The sequence below is a fragment of the Pelophylax lessonae genome (genome assembly GCF_965119305.1).
Source record: "Pelophylax lessonae genome assembly, chromosome: 8".
Lineage (NCBI taxonomy): Eukaryota > Metazoa > Chordata > Amphibia > Anura > Ranidae > Pelophylax > Pelophylax lessonae.
Genome location: NC_138775.1, coordinates 299,347,949 through 299,366,807, shown reverse-complemented (window position 1 = coordinate 299,366,807; position 18,859 = coordinate 299,347,949). Strand labels below are relative to the sequence as shown.

General features: G+C 38.1%; 1 protein-coding gene across 2 annotated transcripts in view; it reads right to left on the bottom strand.

Annotated features, from left to right (window-relative positions):
- Window positions 1-18,859, bottom strand: part of RNF220 (ring finger protein 220) — a 337,403-nt gene that overhangs the window by 317,102 nt on the left and 1,442 nt on the right. For both annotated transcript variants that reach the window (XM_082265020.1, XM_082265021.1), the window contains exon 2: window positions 10,525-11,266. In XM_082265020.1, the coding sequence (XP_082121146.1) occupies window positions 10,525-11,266 (742 nt within the window). The remainder of the gene's footprint in view (window positions 1-10,524; window positions 11,267-18,859) is intronic.

Sequence of the window (18,859 nt, the reverse complement as noted above, 5' to 3'; positions counted from 1 at the left end):
TGCGTATCAAGTGTAGCAACACCTTTGAGGCACTACAAGTCCCAGCATGGGCGGCAGTATAGAATGTAACCTGCGCATCAAGTGTAGCAACACCTCTGAGGAACTACAAGTCCAAGCATAGACAGCTGTATAGACTGTAACCTGCACATCAAGTGCAGCAATGCCTTTGTGGCACTACAAGTCCCAGCATAGGCAGCTGTATAGACTGCAGCCAATGTAGCAAGATTGCATCATTCCATCCTCCAAAGAACTACAAGTCCCAGCATGGACAGCTGTATAGACTGCAGCCAATGTAGCAAGATTGCATCATTCCATCCTCCAAAGAACTACAAGTCCCATCATGGACAGCTGTTGCGTTCCAGCATTATAGACTACAACCTCTGCATCAGGTTTAGCAAAGGTGCATTGCTCCAACCTCTGAGGGACTACAAGTCCCAGCATGGGTAGCTGTATAGAATTCAAGCAGTGTAGCAATATTGCATCATTCCAACCACCAAAGGACTACAATTCCCAGCATGGACAGCTGTTGAGTTTTAGCATTATAGACTACAACCTCTGCATCAGGTTTAGCAAAATGGCATTGTTTCAACCTCTGAGGGACTACAAGTCTCAGCATAGGCAGCTGTAGAGCTTCAGCCTGTAACCTGCACATAGGGTAGCAAAACTGCCAGCCAGTGACACCAAATGTCTTGAACTGGATACACATGTTCCAATCTGATTGTACAATCTTCCTTAGATTTACCGGAACCTGTGTGATGTGTGATGTGTGGGAATACCTGGCTGGGTATAGATTGGATGTGTGATGTGCGGGAATACCTGGCTGGGTATAGATTGGATGTGTGATGTGCGGGAATACCTGGCTGGGTATAGATTGGATGTGCGGGAATACCTGGCTGGGTATAGATTGGATGTGTGGGAATACCTGGCTGGGTATAGATTGGATGTGTGATGTGCGGGAATCCCGGCTTATTTAGTATCTGGTAATTGTAATGAAGATTGTGCAGAGATTGTAATGAAGATTGTGCAGAGATTGTAATGAAGATTGTGCAGAGATTGTAATGAAGATTGTGCAGAGATTGTAATGAAGATTGTGCAGAGATTGTAATGTGTGTGGCCACAGCCCAATTGCATCCTATTTCCTGTTACAAAATAAAAGTGCATTTTCCATTTATGTCATATTTTTGGGCCCCGTTCAGCCGGCGCTCTCTCCAGCCATGGATGCCACAATCGGTGGGCAGAGAAGGCGGACGGTGCAAATCTTCATCCAACTACAAAGAAATGTGAAGTTTCCTTTCTCTGGGTCTCTATATACACAACAAATACAATGTTTCCTCTCTCCGCCCCCTACACCAGGCTGACCAATGAACTCACTTCTTCTATATATTATATTTTTATTGAACTGGGAAGTCACCTCTGCAAAAGGAAATGAGGGTAACGATCGGCCTGATATTTTTGGGGTGTGGGGGGAGGGGGGGTTTATGCAAACTCTGGCAGTGACAACTCCTAGCTCCGCCTCACTATTCCCCCCCCCCTGAAATGTCACAGTGTCCCTTTAAGCCGGAGACCCCCGGGAGAGCCGCGTCACTGAACATTTCTGTGATCTGAAGACCTTCGGCCTCTCAGGAAGGAAGCCGGGTCTTTGGATTCAAGTCCAGGAATGTCGCTCGTTCACCACCAACACACTCCTGGATCTTCATTCCAAGGTGATGACATAACAGCAACGCGCCGCCGCAATGTCATCGCAGCGTCCCCGCTGATCGCACGCCATAAAGCAGCAGAGCGACGTCATCGTCATCCTCCGTCAGTTGTTACAATCTTACAAAGACACGTTTCTTATTTAAATGTATTTTGTGGCCCCATCAAAGCTCCTCCTGTGGCCCCATCAAAGCACCTCATGTGGCCCCATCAAAGCTCCCCAAGTGGCCCCTTCAAAGCTCACGTGGCCCCATCAAAGCTCTCCGTGTGGCCCAATCAAAGTTCTCCATGTAGCCCTATCAAAGCTCCTCATGTTGCCCCATCAAAGCTCTCCATGTAGCCCCATCAAAGTCACTTACTTTGCCCCATCAAAGCTCCTCATGTGGCCCCATCAAAGTCCCTCATGTGGCCCCATCAAAGTCACCTACTTTGCCCCATTAAAGCTCCTCATGTGGCCCCATCAAAGCTCATGTGGCCTCATTAAAGTCCCTCATGTGGTCCCATCAAAGCTCTTCATGTAGCCCCATCAAAGTCACTTACTTTGCCCCATCAAAGCTCCTCATGTGGCCCCATCAAAGCTCCTCATGTGGCCCCATCAAAACTCATGTGGCCTCATCAAAGCTCCTCATGTGGTCCCATCAAAGCTCCTCATGTGGTCCCATCCAAGACCCTTATGTGACCCCATCAAAACTCCCCATGTGGTCCCATCAAAGCTCCTCATGTGGCCCCATCAAAGCTCATGTGGCCTCATCAAAGTTCCTCATGTGGTCCCATCAAAGCTCCTCATGTGGTCCCATCAAAGCTCCTCATGTGGTCCCATCCAAGACCCTTACGTGACCCCATCAAAACTCCCCGTGTGGTCCCATCAAAGTCCCTCATGTGGTCCCATCAAAGCTCCTCATGTGGTCCCATTAAAGCTTCTCACGTGGTCCCATCAAAGTTCCTCACGTGGCCCAATCAAAGCTCTCCATGTGGCCCCATCAAAGCTCTCCATGTGGCCCCATCAAAGTCCCTCATGTAGCCCCATCAAAGCTCCTCACGTGGTCCCATCAAAGTTCCTCATGTGGTCCCATCAAAGTCCCTCGTGTGGCCCCGCAAGCTCCCCCACTCAAAACCCCTGAAGTTCGTTCTGCTTTCTGAACAAATTTCTATAAAATAAACGTAATCTCCAGAACAACGGGAGGAACACAATGGTTTCCTCTGCGGAGTCCCACCCGCTACTGTCCTGGAGGACCACATGGCACTCCAGTCTGCCACGGTACATTTACACTACTGGGCGTCTTTTTATTTTTCATTTGAAATTAGAAAGATACCATCAGGAATCAGGAAGTATTACTTTATGAAAAGATGATTTTGTTTCAAAGTCGATCAGCGTTCGATCATTTTTTAAAAAAATTTCCAAAACTCAGGGAGTCCCCGGAAATTGTCAGTAAAGATCTGCTGTACGGATGTTGGGTGTATTCTTTTTTTTTTTTTTCTGGGCCTTAAAATTACTTTACATAAACACAAAGGAAAAGCACCAAAGCCGACCGTATTGGTGGCCAAACGCTCCCCCCCCCCCCCCAACACTGTGCAACCGCTGATTAGTTATTCAGGACATGAATCTGGCATAGAAAGCACCAGGCCCAGCCAAGCTTGGGCAGATGGGCGCCCAACCGAACCTCTTTTTTTTTTTATCCCCGGCTCATGGGCTGCCAGGAATGCCACCCTGTGTCCATGCAGCGGGCAGCCTGGTGGCCTGGAGCTCTGGGGGGTCCTGGGGGTCACAGGAGAACCCCTTTATCTACCAGATGGATGGAGAGGATCTGCAAGCATGGAGGAGAGGATCGCTCAAACTTTATTTCAGAACTTCAGTAAAGCGGAGTATTTACAGTGATCCCCACAATCCCCTGGGGGGTCAGACCGGATGTATGAAATAACAAAGTATCACAGAAGTCTATGAAGAACAGAGCCGACCAATGGTGGGAGAAGGAAAAGGTCCATTGTCATCAATGACTCCAGGCAGCCAGGAGTGTGCAGTGTAAGTGTGCTGAGACATACATAGGAGAGACGAGAAATTATTACATATTATATTATATTTTATTATATTATTTATAAAATGGGTGAAAGAAAAGGGACATTTGGACGAATGACCCCAGCCAACTTAACATTCACTGCCAACTTTGAATTTTGCAATGTAAGTGTGCTGAACACACATAGACGTACAAGAGATGATATTTATAATATATTATTATAATTCTATTATATTATATTATTAAAATTCTATTATATCATATTTTAATCACAATATATTATATTATATTATATATTATATTATATTATATTATATTATATATTATATTTTATCATATTATATTATTTTACATTATATTATATTATATTATATTATATTATATTATATTATATTATATTATATTATATTTTATCATATTATATTATTTTACATTATATTATATTATAATATATTTTATTTTATCATATTATATTATATTATATTATATTGTATCATATTATATTATTTTACATTATATTATATTATATTATATTATAATATATTTTATTTTATCATATTATATTATATTACATTATATTATATTTATTTTATTATATAAGATCAGTAGACATTTAAGTCACTCTAGTAGCCAACAGGTGCTTTCATGGAGCTCAGAATAAATTATCCTTTTTTGCAGATATTTCACATTTAATCAGCATTTGTAATTTTCTAGGTGCTCTGGCGACCCGGCTCCTGAGATTTGGCCAAACACATCTACGCAATTTGTTTGAAAGGGGACATTTGGCTGAAAACATTCACTGTGAACTCTGAATATGTGCAGTGTGAGTGCGCCGAAACGATACTTGAATAGTTATTATATTATATTTTATTATATTATATTATATTATAGTATTATATATAATATTATATAATATTATATTCTAGTATATTATATTATATTATTTGCTCAGTAACCAACTAGGCCACACTGGTAGCCAACAGGTGTTTTCATGGAGTCACGTGCTTTTTCAATTACTATTTTTTTTCAGTTACTAATTAGGTAACTGTTATATTACATTATTAGCTCGGTAGCCAGATAGGTTACTCTAGTAGCCAACAGGTGCTTTCATGGAGCCCGGAACATATGATCATTTTTGCAGATAACAAGAGAACAAGTTCAGAACATTTAATCAGCAATTGTCATTTTCTAGGAGCTTTGGCGACCCCGACTCCTGAGATTTGCCCAAACGCATCCATGCAATTCGGTTTTACATGATGGGTAAAAGAAAAGTGACACTTGGGTGAACAACTCCAACCAGCCAACATTGAGTCTGCAGAACACACATAGACATACAAGAGATTCAAAATTCTTTCTTTTTTTTTTTTTTGTTTTATAAAAAAATTCTTAGATTATATTTTTTTAACTCAATGGTTGCACTGGATGGACTTTTTTTTTTTCATGTCTTTTTATCAACCTGTATGTTATATTATATATTATAAGCTCGGGAAAACACCTAGGTCACTCTAATAGCCAACAGGTGCTTTCATGGAATATATGATCCTCTTTTGCAGATAACATGAGCACAAGTTCAGAGCATTTGATTAGAAATTGTCTAATCGTCAAATTTTTATATTATAATTTTGAACTAGATGGGTAAACTGGATGGACTTGTATCTTTTTTTATTAACCTGTAACTGATATATTATATTATGAGATCAGTAGACACTTAGGTCACTCTAGAGGCCGAGAGGTGCTTTCATGGAGCCAGGAACATGTGATCTGCTTTGCCAATAACAAGATACTAACAAGTTCAGAACATTTAATCAGCAATTGTCATTTTCTAGGAGTTTTGGTGACCCGGCCCCTAAAATTTGCCCAAACACATCTACACAATTCGGTTGTACAAGATGGGTGAAAGAAAAAGGGGACACTTGGGTGAACAACTCCAACCAGCCAACTTAGAATTTTGTAGTGTGAATGATGAACACCGCATGGACATACAAGAGAAGAAAAATTCTTATATTATAATTTTGAACTGGATGGACTTGTATCTTTTTTTCAACCTAACTATATTATATTATATTATATTACATTATATTATATTATATTATATTATATTATATTATATTATATTATAAGCTCAGAAGACACCTAGGCCACTCTAGTAGCCAACAGGTGCTTTCATGAATCCCGGAACATGATATGATCCTTTTTGCAGATAACAAGAGAACAAGTTCAGAAAATTTAATCAGCATTTATAATTTTTCTAGGAACTTTGGTGACCCGTCCCCTGAGATTTGCCCAAACACATCCACACAATTCGGTTATACATGATGAGTGAACTTTGAATTTTGCAATGTAAGTGTGCTGAACACAAATAGACATACAAGAGATGAAAAATTCTTATAATATCATTTTAAACTAGATGGTTGAACTAGATTGACTTTTTTTATAACCAGACTAACTGTAACTAAATGTAACTATTATATTGTATTATATTATATTATATTATATTATATTATATTATATTATATTATATTATATTATATTATTAGCTTGGTAGCCAGCTAGGCCATTCTAGAAGCCAACAGGTGCTTTCATGGAGCCTGGAGCATATTATCCTTTTTTGCAGATAACATGAAAACAAGTTCAGAACATTTAATTAGCAATTGTCTAATCGTCAAATTCTTATATTGTCATTTTGAACTAGATGGTTGATCTAGAAGATGGACTTGTATCATTTTTATCAACCTGTAACTGATATATTTTATTATATTATATTATGAGATCAGTAGACACTTAGGCCACTCTAGAGGCCGAGAGGTGCTTTCATGGAGCCAGGAACATGTGATCCTTTTTGCAGCTAACAAGATACTAACAAGTTTAGAACATTTATTCAGCAATTGTCATTTTCTAGGAGCTCTGGCGACACTGAGATTTGCCCAAACACATCTACGCAATTCGGTTGTACATGATGGGTGGAAGAAAAGGGATGTTTGGATGAACAATTACAACCAGCCAACTCAGAAATTTGTTGTGTGAATGCTGAACACGTGTAGACATACAAGAGATGGAAAATTCTTATATTATAATTTTGAACTGGATGGACTTGTATCTTTTTTTTTTCAACCTAACATTGTAACATTGTATTTTAATTGTTATATTGTATTTTATTATGTTATATTATATTATATTATATTATATTATATTATATTATATTATATTATATTATATTATATTATAAGCTCAGTAGACACCTAGGCCACTCTAGTAGTCAACAGGTGCTTTCATGGAGAACATACGATCCTTTTTGCAGATAACAAGAGAACAAATTCAGAACATTTTTAATTTTTCCTGAGATTTGCCCAAACACATCCACACAATTCGGTTATACATGATGAGCGAACGTTGAATTTTCCAATGTAAGTGTGCTGAACACACATAGACATACGAGAGATGAAACATTTTTATATCATAATTTTGAACTGGATGGACTTTTTTCAACCGGACTAACCGTAACTAAATGTAACTATTATATTATATTATAACCTCGGTAGCCAGCTAGGCCACTCTAGTAGCCAACGGGTGCTTTTCAGGGAGCCAGGACCATATTATCAATTTTTTTCAGATAACAAGAGAAAACATTCAAAACATTTCAATGGCATTTGTAATTTTCTAGGTGCTCTTAGCAACCCGGCTCCTGAGATTTGCCCAAACACATCCAAGCATTTCGGTTAAAAGAAAAGGGACATTTGGATGGAAACTTTTACTGTTAGTTCTGAATATGTGCAATGTAAGTGTGCTAGAACACATATACAGTATATACACACAAGAGATAACATATATAGATTATTAGAGATTCTATTCTATCACAGTTTATATTATTAGCTCAGTACAGTACCCAGCTAGCCCACTCGATTGGAAGGAGCCAGGAACTCATCAATGTACAGAAAACAAGAGCGGAAGTTCAAAACATCCAATCAGCATTTGTAATTCTCTAGGTGCTCCTGAGATTTTCCCGAACACATCTCTACCATTCGGTTGTACATGATGGGTGAAAGAAAAGACACATCTGGATGGGTGAACTCTACCCAGCCAACTCTGAATTTTGCAGTGTTAAGCTGGATACACACTATACAACTTTTGTTGGTAGATTTCCATTAGATTTACCTTCAATTATGTAGTGCAAGGGCCAGCCTGATTGCATACAAATTGAAAGTGTTTAGGTTTGACCTCATATTATATGGTTTTGGTAAATCTAAAGGAAAAAATCTAAAGACAATTGTATAGTGTGTATCCAGCTTAAGGCTGGATATACACTATACAACTTTTGTTGGTAGATTTCCTTTAGATTTACTTTCAACTATGTAGTGAAAGGGCCGGCCTGATTGCATACAAATTGAAAGTGTTTAGATTTGACCTCATATTATATGGTTTTGGTAAATCTAATGGGCCATACACACTATACAATTGTCTTTAGATTTTTTCCTTTAAGCTGGATACACACTATAAGATTTTCTTTAGATTTTTTCCCTCAGACTTACCAAAACCATATAATATGAGGTCAGACCTAAACACTTTCAATTTGTATGCAACCAGGCCGGCCCTTGTACTACATAGTTGAAGCTAAATCTAAAGGAAGTCTACCAACAAAGGTTGTATAGTGTGTATCCAGCTTTAAGGAAAAAATCTAAAGACAATTGTATAGTGTGTATCCAGCTTCAGGCTGGCCATACATTATACAATTTTCCGTTAAATAATATGAGGTCAAACCCAGACACTTTCAGTTTGTATGCAACCAGGCAGGCCCTTTCTCTATATAGTTGAAGGTAAATCTAAAGGAAACTGAATAGGAAAACTGTATAATGTATGGGGAGCTTAAGTGTGCTAAACACACAAGAGAGGAAGAATTATTATTTTATTATATTATATATTTTTTATTATATTTAATTATTTTGGTAGCCAGATAGGCCCACTCTAGTAGCCAACAGGTGATTTCAAGGTTCCAGGGAAATATGTTTGTTTTTGCAGACAAGAGAACAAGTTACAAACATTTAATCAGCATTTGCCATTTTCTAGGCGCTTTGGCGACCCCGGCTCCTGAGATTTGCCCAAACACATCTACGCATGGGTGAAAGAAAAGGGACATTTGGATGAACGACTCCAGCCAGTCAACATTGAATTTTGCAGTCTGAGTGTGCAGAACACACATAGACATACAAGAGATGTACAATTCTTATATTTTTGAACCAGCTGGTTAAACTAGATGGACTTGTATCCTGTAAATATTATATAATATATTATTAGCATGATGGGTGAAAGAAAAGGGACACTTGGATGAACGACTCCAGCCAGCTAAACATTCGCTGTCTGCTGCATTCTAGGTGTGCTGAACACACATTACATACAAGAGATGACTAATTATTACAATATATTATCCTAATAGCTCGGTAGCCAGCTAGACCACCCTGGGAGCCAACCGGTGATGTCAAGGAGCCCTTTGCAGATCACAAGTTCTTAATATTTAATCGGCATTTATCATTTTCTAAGGGCTTTGGCAACCCGGCTCCTGAGATTTGCCCAAAACGCCTCTCTGCACCCTTACAGAGGCAAACGACTGGTGACGTTGGATGATTAGGTCACAGAATGAAAGACGACTAGTCGTAATCTGGTGCGCACCCTGGAAATCGATGAATGAGGCGTGGCATAGAACAACGCCAGTGTGCCGAGGAAACCCACAGCAACCGTTTGTCACCTTTCATCGGGGCAATCGAGGCTATAAAAGTGGCTTTTCTTATTGGTCCCTTTTAAGTTATTGCTGTTAGCACGTCGCTTATTTGCTTTATTAAGCAAGTCCAGATGTGTGGCGTCTATTATGTGCGGGATACTAACCTGCCCGTAGGAGGCTCGACCCAAGTGGCAGAGGGGGCTCTGCAGTCCGACATGTTAAACCCGGCAGCTGTGTGGCTAAGACGGGGGGCCTAACACATTGCCTTCCCCCCCCCCCCAGCACACCGTCCGAGATTTACAAGGCAGAGAACCTTTATGGCCGCTGAGATTGGGAAAGGTACACGGGGGCTTAACGTGAAGCCTTTTTAGCCGGGGAAAGTTAACTCGGTGTTTAATTCGAGTTGACAGCACAGGAGAGTGCCTTCCGCGGCACAGGAAAGCGGTAGGACATCTCAATTACCCTCTGTGGCATCGTAACGAGAAGAAGCCGCCACGCGAAAGACAGATAAAAAAACGACGGCTGCGCTTTACGGAGGGATGAGAAATTTACTCTCCGAGACGGAAGGAAGAAAAACGAATAAAAGTTTTGCTTTGGCTTAAAAAATAAGGCGTGCGCCGCACCCCCCCTCGCGGGAGGTTCTATTACTCGAGCTGCGAGTGCGTGACATTTATAACGCCAAGATCCCGGAGGAAAGTCTGCGGCGCAAAAAGGGCTGTTTTCTGCTTCTACATGATGCCCCATCCGCAGTTCAGTATTATGGAAAGGAATGGAGTCTGGGATGGTCTAGGACAAGAGGTCACTCGTATGTTTAAGGATAAAGCCATCTTAGCTTACATCTCCAGGGACCCCACCAATTACATAAGAGATCATATGTAGCCCTCGTCATTAGAAAGGTCGCCAGCAATCTCAGATCTCTTCTGTGCGTTCAAACACCTGCCACACTGACATAACACACAACAAATGTACAGTATATATAAATATATATATATATATATATATATATATATATATATATATATATAGATAGATAGATAGATAGATAGATGTCATCCTTACAACATGGAACAATAGATTAGTAACGGTAAAAAAAAGAATGGTACTTACACCTATCATTGCGATCCTCCGGGCTCGATGACGTTTCTCGGTCTGATATTAGGCCGGAGACAGCAAACAGTTTTTTCCCAGCATCGTCCACTTTAAGTCCTCCTGGGGAGCCCGTTGGGATCTGGGTCCCGAATTCGTACTCTTTCCCGTCTGCGTCAGAAAAGCGTAGGTGCGGAGATTCTGTGTCATGGCAGCTCTTCAGCCGTTTGGCCGGGGTGAAGGCGGACTGGTAGCTCTCCCGCTCCTCGGGGGATGTGAAGGGCCGAAAGGCGCCCACCCCGCTGTGATTCAGCATGCTGATTGGGGAGCAGTCTAGGTTCGGAGGGGCAAACTGGGGATGGAGGTGGAGTAAGGAAGGGGGAAAGTCACGGTTGGAAAATGCCCCGGGGACGCCACCCTGGCGATGGTACATGGAGGTAAAGGTGTAGGAGCCATTGGTAAACGGAATGTGTACTTCCTTATCCACCGATACCGGCACCCCGAACGGCCTGGGCTGTTGGCAAGGGATGGAGGCGTCCCGGCTGGCTTCGGCCGTGGAAGCCAGGACCATCAAGGCCGGAGACGCCAGCGGATTGGGCAGGAAGGAAGAGTTCTCCATCTTAAATGCAGCCCGATGCAGATCCATTGCCGATACTTTGGCCTTTGCCAAGTCGAAAATATCTGTAAAGATTCCCCGGGAGGCTGGCGCAAAGGGGTCCTGGCACCAAGTAGGAAATGTCACTTCATGTCTTCCCAAAGGAACCTGCGGCCGCAGACAGAGAAAGTGAGAGAGCAACGTCAGTCGGAGCCTCAACATACAACAATCAATACATAATTATTGTTTGTGTTGCTGCCTCTCAGGCATATACATCGCAATTAAGGAAATTATCAAGCAGGCAGACATTGAAAACCCACAATAAGGACTCATCATCTCACAACAATATTTAGAAGTCTGGCTGTTTTAAATAAAAGAATTTAAAAATAGAATTTTTCTCAAAAATACATAGTATATTTTATATAAAATAAAATAAAAACAATATATATATATATATATATATATAAATTATTTATATATATATATATATATATATATATTTATATATACACACACACACACCTATTTATACATATTTATGTGTATGTATAAATTGACCTAAAAATTTTATTTTTACATATATATATATATATATATATATATATGTATATATATTTTTTTTTTACATATTTACAACATGAAATGAAAAATTACAAGCAAAAACATTTTTAAGGTTTCAATCGGTCCCATCAATCAAGAAACACTTTGATTGGGGTTCAGAAGTCCGGGCCGCCACCTCAGGTCTGGTAAAGAGGTGACAAGAGTTCTACAAGGCAAACAAGAAGTTTTTGTTTTGAGTCGTGTCCTATCGGCCCGTTGGAGGCCATCCTACAACCCTTTATTCATTGAGATATATGAAGAGCCAGGGAAGATAGTGTCTAGTAAACAGAGAGGTCGTCAGATATAGATTAAACTGACACGCCGCTAACGGCTGTTGGAAGAAAGATAACCAAATCACCTTTCTCGTTAAACAAAGCCTATCCGGCTATCCTAATGAGCGATGACTCCCCTCTCGTTTTTTTTCCAAGCAGGCCCACCAGACGGTGTAATTCTTCCACCGTCACTTCCCGGACAGAAAATGATCTGTTTGTTCTGGTAAAAACGTCTCTATGTCTAGATCTGACATTTTTGTACCTGTCCGCTCTTTGTCACTAACTCCTTCCCCCACCCTTATCATCTATCTAATTTACTAGATCTTTCCTCAATTTTGATGTAGAATATAAAAAAAAAAGTAGAATTTTTTTGTTTCTAAAGACATGGTGGAAGCAACAAGAATTCTCAATAAAATGTAGGAAACAATTAAGTGAAAATTAAGGTAAGAATTGGGGTTAAATCTTGGAAAATGCGGGAGGGAAGTGAAGTGAAAATTAAGGTAAGACTTTGGGGTTAAAAATTTGAAAAATTAGATAAAAAGTAAGTGAAAATTAAGGTAAGAATTCTGGTTACAAATGGGGTGAATCAGTACTGCTTGGACCTTGAAGAAGGGGACATACCCCAAAAGCTTGTATTGAAAAATTGTATGTTAGTGCAAATAAAAAAAGTATCACAGACAGTACTCAATTGTCTCGGTAACAAATGAGAAAATGCAGAGGGAAAATTAGGTGAAAATTAAAGTAAGAATTCTGGTTACAAATGAGAAAACGCAGAAGGAAAATTAGGTGAAAATTAAGGTAAGAATTAGGGCTAAAATTAGAAAATATAGGGATAAAATTAAGTGAAAATTAAGGTAAGAATTGGATTAAGAGTTTGCAAGAATTAGACCTGGATTTAGCAGCTCCACAGTCGGGTGCTAGGGGAGGGGGGTCAGGAGAGTGACGCCTCAGTATAATAATGAGCTCAGGCCTCTCGACATCCATCAGCCAACAAGGGCTTTATGTAGCCAAGAAAACAGTGACTTCTCTCAGAGGGGGGAAAACATTAGCAAGATGTCAAGTAAGCAAACCAGAGAAAAAACGCAGTGAGCCTAAGAAACACCTCGCTGAAACATATTGCTTTTCTCCCCTTCGGAGACTCGTAAAAACATCTCTTTTTTTTTTTTTTTTTTTTAAACTTTATCATATAAAGCGGCACTGCCTTTCTTTTAAATCAAAGAGCACCAGTTTAATAGCAGAGATGAAAGAGTTCCTGCTCAGGGAAGCCGGACGGAGCAGAGAAAGTCGGAGCTGGTAAAACTGGAACATAATAAAGCAGAAAGACTTAAATACAAAGTAATTTATTCCTGATTATTTTATGACCCACGCACGCTATTGTTTGGCTGTGTTTTCTCCCCCCCCTTGGCTTTGCCAAACAACAACAAGAAAGAGAAAGGTCCTGTTAGCAACAGGTTGTTAGAAAATGTCATTCAGGTTCCACCTGGACGGCTAAGGTCTACTCTGTGACTTTCCCAGGGGGAAGGAAATGCTTTTATCTGCAATAAGACAGAGTTTTGTTTGGTTGGTCCTGAGCCTCGTAGGGTGTCAATGACCGGTCTGCGGCACGCTCTGTGTCACATTGACCTCTACCTAGTAGGTGCAACGTCTACGCTTTTCAAAGCAATTTTCTTCCATCCCTTTAACTACATCTGGTTGTTTGTGCATACATTCATCTATTTTTATAGGTCTGAACTTTTCTTCATGTATATATATATATTTTTTTTAATTAATTAATTAATTTATTTTATTAAATTTTTTTATATTATTATTATTTTTTTTTTTTGGCAAGAGGCATTTTTTCCTGACAACTTGGACAGTCTTGAGCAGGTTCAGGTCGCAGTGTATAATATACAGACCCCTTGTGTATTGCAGCCTTCCCATGTCGCAGCTTGCACCGTCCATTCACGTCTTCTTTTGCTGGCCATCAGTTTTCAATTTTTTTAGGTTTCTTATAAAGCTTTTTTCTTTATTTTTAAAAAAAATAAGTTTCCTTGCTGGTTAAAGCCCCATTTGGCTGTTTCTCTCTATTTTGTGTTCGATTAATAATAAAAAAATATATATGTTGTATGTCTATCAATGGAACAAATGGGAGCAAAATGATATAAAATATACAATATAGATGAATATTCTGTGGGCTCTTTGCAACATTGTTATTGTTCGTGTCCTGCTCTTCAGAAGTTTTGCCATTCACTTCTAGATTGTAAGCTCTAACGAGCCGGGCCCTCTAATCCCTCCTGTATTGAATTGTATTGTAACTGTATCGTCTTCCCTCATATTGGCGCAATATAAATCCTGTATAATAGATCTTAGATTGTAAGCTCTAACGAGCAGGGCCCTCTGATTCCTACTGTATTAAAGTGTATTGTATTTGTACCGTCTACCCTCAAGTTGTACAGCGCAGCGTAAACTGTCGGCGCTATATAAATACTATATAATAATATAATAATAATAATAATAATTATAATAATAAATGATGATGTCATAGAACTTTTTGGATGATTATGGATCTCTATTATGCACAATGTAACTTCTTGAATTTAGGATGCTTATCTTTGGATTGTATCATTAATTTTTAACAATAAAAAAATATTAAAAGTAAAATATACAATAACAAATAGATATTTGGATTCTTTGTTGATTTTTAAAATAATGGCATGAATCCGTATTATCATTTTTTTTTTTTTTTTTATTATTCGCTATGTGAAAATTAGCATTTACCTATCGGAAGTGGAAAAAAAAAATAAATATAAATTTGCAGAGACAACCAGCAGGAATATGTATAATGAAAGAAGGAAGTGTAAATGCTTTTGCCCGGGTCATGCCACCGCGCTGTGACGTGGCTCTTTCTGGCATCTGAAAGGGGCCCCTGGTGAGATTTCACACAGTAGATCCCTTCGCCCAAAAAAAAAAAAAAAAGAAAATCAAAAGAGCAGCATCACAAAAGGCGAGGACAAATTAACAGGCACTTGCGATGTTGACGAGTTCTCCGCCACGTTGTGTCTTATCCTGTGTAATATGCTGCAGCCCTCAGAAGATTGAGAGGATGCTAGCCTTGCAAACCGCAAACCTTATGGAAATCTATAGTTAATGCACTGGCAATGTCAAGATGTCATCTCCTTAAATACAGGACCCTAAACAAGAAAACTAACAGGAGCTTCTTAATTAAAAAAATATGGATTGCCGGATAATCACACCGAACGGAACATTGAATGGCTCGGACGACACCAGCCAGCCAGCGGTCCAACGACCTACATAGATGATCCTGCAAGTATGCTGATTTTTTTTAATTTAACACCCCGTGCAAATCCAGATTAAAATAACTCCGGCTATTGATCCGGCCAGTGGGATTGACATTAATTTTAGTTCACTTCTCACTTTGCAAAGGGATCAATATCGAGTAATAAGAGCTGACATCCGTGTTGAAAGCAGGAGAAAGAGAAGCAGCAGACAGCAATCGAACAAGCAGCCAAATAAATCATCGAATACTTTTCCACAGCAGGAGACAAACTCCAAAGCGATAGGACTGGGGTCTTTTCAGAATGAACTATGCAAGAACAGTCCGATTATTCCACGTAAAAAAGAAAAAAAAAACCTGAAGCAGAATTTCAAATATTCCGCTAACAAGGTTACGTTAATATCAAAGCCCCATAAATCAAACCTCAATAAACGGTATTATTTTTTATTTTTTTCTGAACGATATAAAAGTTTGTACAACGAATTTTTCAGTTTCATAAAAAAATAAAAATAAATTAATACTTCGGAAATGTTCCCCAACCACATAAAGCGCATAAGAAATCAGCAACCGTTTTCTAAAGAAAATTGCATGAAACTTATTAGCCTTAAATTTTATAGAAAATGAAATGCAAAAATTCATGTCGCAAATAGGAAAACAATCCAAAAGACTGTAGAGAAGAATTCAAAATGAAACAAAATAATTTAATAGGATAGAAAAGAAAAAATTTAGTTTGATATGTTTTTTTTTTCTTTTTGTAAAAGTCAAATCTGTTAAAATATTTAAAAAAAAAAAAAAAACATCTTCTGTCTGATTCCAAAGCTGGCTTGGTCATGAAATCAAAGGCTTGCTATAAAACTACGCCCAGCTCCAGAAATCGGTTTGCAAAATGTTTTAAAAAAAAAAAGTAAAAAGAAAAGAAAAATCTGTTTTAAAGACTTTCTGCAATTGATTCAATGCCAGTGAATTTTAAACAGGGTTTTTTATAAAAATTGATAGAGCACTTATACACAACAGGTTGCATGTCTGTGGTCTTATAATTATATGCAAAGGCTCGGAAAATGAATCAACACATTGTCTACACTTGAAAGAAAGCTTACAAGAAAAGTCAGTTCCTTGGAGAACCCTGTAAAATTGCCTTAACTAACATAAAATCCAATTAAATTGCATCAGGTCTTAATTTAAGCATTTTGTTTTGTAAATGCATTTAAATGTCACACATTTTCAGAAAACTTAAGGGATCTAGTTTGACAATTGTTTAGTAAAAGATGACAAGGAGAATTAAAAAAATATATATTCCATGATTTAAAAATTCATTACAACAAATTTTAAAATCATACAATTTAAAAAAAAAAATGTTGACTTCCTAACTGTATAGTTGAATGCACTGTGCAAGCATGACAATATTAATATTATATATATATATATATATATACATATATAAAGAGAGAGCGAGAGAGGAAGAGAGACAGACAGAAAGATAAAGAGAAGAGAGAAAGTAATACAGATTTTATCTATCTATTTAATATATATATATATACATATATATATATATATATATCCACACACATATATATATATATATATATATATATATATATATATATATGTGATAATAAAAACAAATAACATAAAATAAAGGGCACAAAGGAAATCATTTATTTATAATATCTATATCCATATCTATATCTATACATATACATATATATATATATATATATATATATATATATATATATATATATATATATATATATATACAATTCTGGCAGGTGTCAAAATCTTTGTGTTTGATACAAATGATTATTTTACAATTTTATTCCGTTGGGATAAAACGCCTTTTAGTGGGATTCTGTTATTTTCAAAAACACTTAAATAAAAAATAAAAAGATAGAAATTTAAAGCAGCCCAGTTGGTTTGGTAGACATCACAACATCAATGTAAATCATTTGTGATATATAAGCCAAATTTGAAGACTGACACCCAGGCAATGTACCACAAATCCCGCCAACAAGACCATGATGGACGAGCTTCCTATACTGCACAAGTCATACATTAAAGAAATAAAAAAAAATTAAAAAAACGAAAAAAATTAAAAATAAACCCACCTGTGTTCTAGAGAAAAACATTTAACCTGCTAGAATCATGAGAGATCTAAAAACTATAATATTAAAATGAAGACAGTTACATTTTGGAATCCTTTGTGGGGTAAACAGGTGACAATTGTATAAATCTTGCACATCATATCATTTTTTTTTTGGGATAAATGTTTCCTCCACCCACTCATGTTTTATGTTACAATTGTGATTATTTTAAGGACAGATAACCCCTAATCATTGCAAAATTCCTACTTCCCAATGACACACTGGGGGACTGTTCTATGGGGCAATAAATTGGAGTACAAACAGTTTTCCTTAAATGTCACGGTTAAAAATTGTTTGCATTAAAAAAAATGTCAGATTGACAAAATTAAAAAAAAAAAAAAAAAAAAGAATTCTGTGCTTCCCAGACATGTCCCAGGGCCATTCCATCAGCTGTGATAACGACCCATTTATCAATGGCAAATAAAAAGGGCTGATTTACAGTGATACTTGTAATTTTGTTCCCCCAAAACCCTGACACCCCCCCCCCCTTCCCCAAAGTCAGCCTCTGCCACCGGCACCCCGGTCAAAGCTCCAAGGAGCCGGACCCTGCAAATTTATTACAATAATTACTTGACATAAGCGTTTCCTGTGTGGCAGAATGAGCTCTGTGGCTTCTCCTAATTATTTCATTGTGGCCACACAGATGTTTTGTTAATGTGCCGAGATCACAAGGTGAGGAATTTCTTTCCCAATCCTCACACTTCCCTCTTCTATTTTATTTTTAAAAGTCTACAACAATTCCAAGAAGGTCCTGCTGAGTCCCCGCATCTCCACAGGACTGTCAGGAAGGAAGACAGAGCAGCAAAAAAATGTGCCACAATTCTGCATTAAAAAAAAAAAAAAAAATTGTAACCCGGGTTGGTTAACCCCTGGGTGACGGCATTGCAGCCCTGCGCTGACCAGCTGACCAGGGGCCACGTTTGGTCCAGGGGCCAGCAGAGCCCCTCCATCATCTGAGAACAGAATAACAATCTGGGTGACCTCGGTCTACAACTGATGTGGTTGACAACAATCTGTGGGGTCATCACTAAAATAAAAAATAAATAAAAAAAATATAACAATCTGGGTACATTTTCTCTATAACTGACGTGGTAGACAACAATCTGTGGTGTCATTACTAAAATAAAATAAAAATAAAAAAATAACAATCTGGGTGACTTCTGTCTACAACTGACGTGGTAGACAACAATCCTTGGGGTCATCACTAAAATAAATAAAAAAATAACAATCTGGGTGACTTCTGTCTATAACTGATGTGGTAGACAACAATTTGTGGGGTCATCACTAAAATAAAAAAAAAAAAAAAATAATCTGGGTGACCCCTGTCTACAACTGATGTGGTAGACAACAATTTGTAGGATCATTACTAAAATTAAAAAAATTAAAAATAACAATCTGTGGGGTCATCACTAAAATAAAAAAAAATAAAAAAACAATCTGGGTGACTTCTGTCTATAACTGACATGGTAGACAA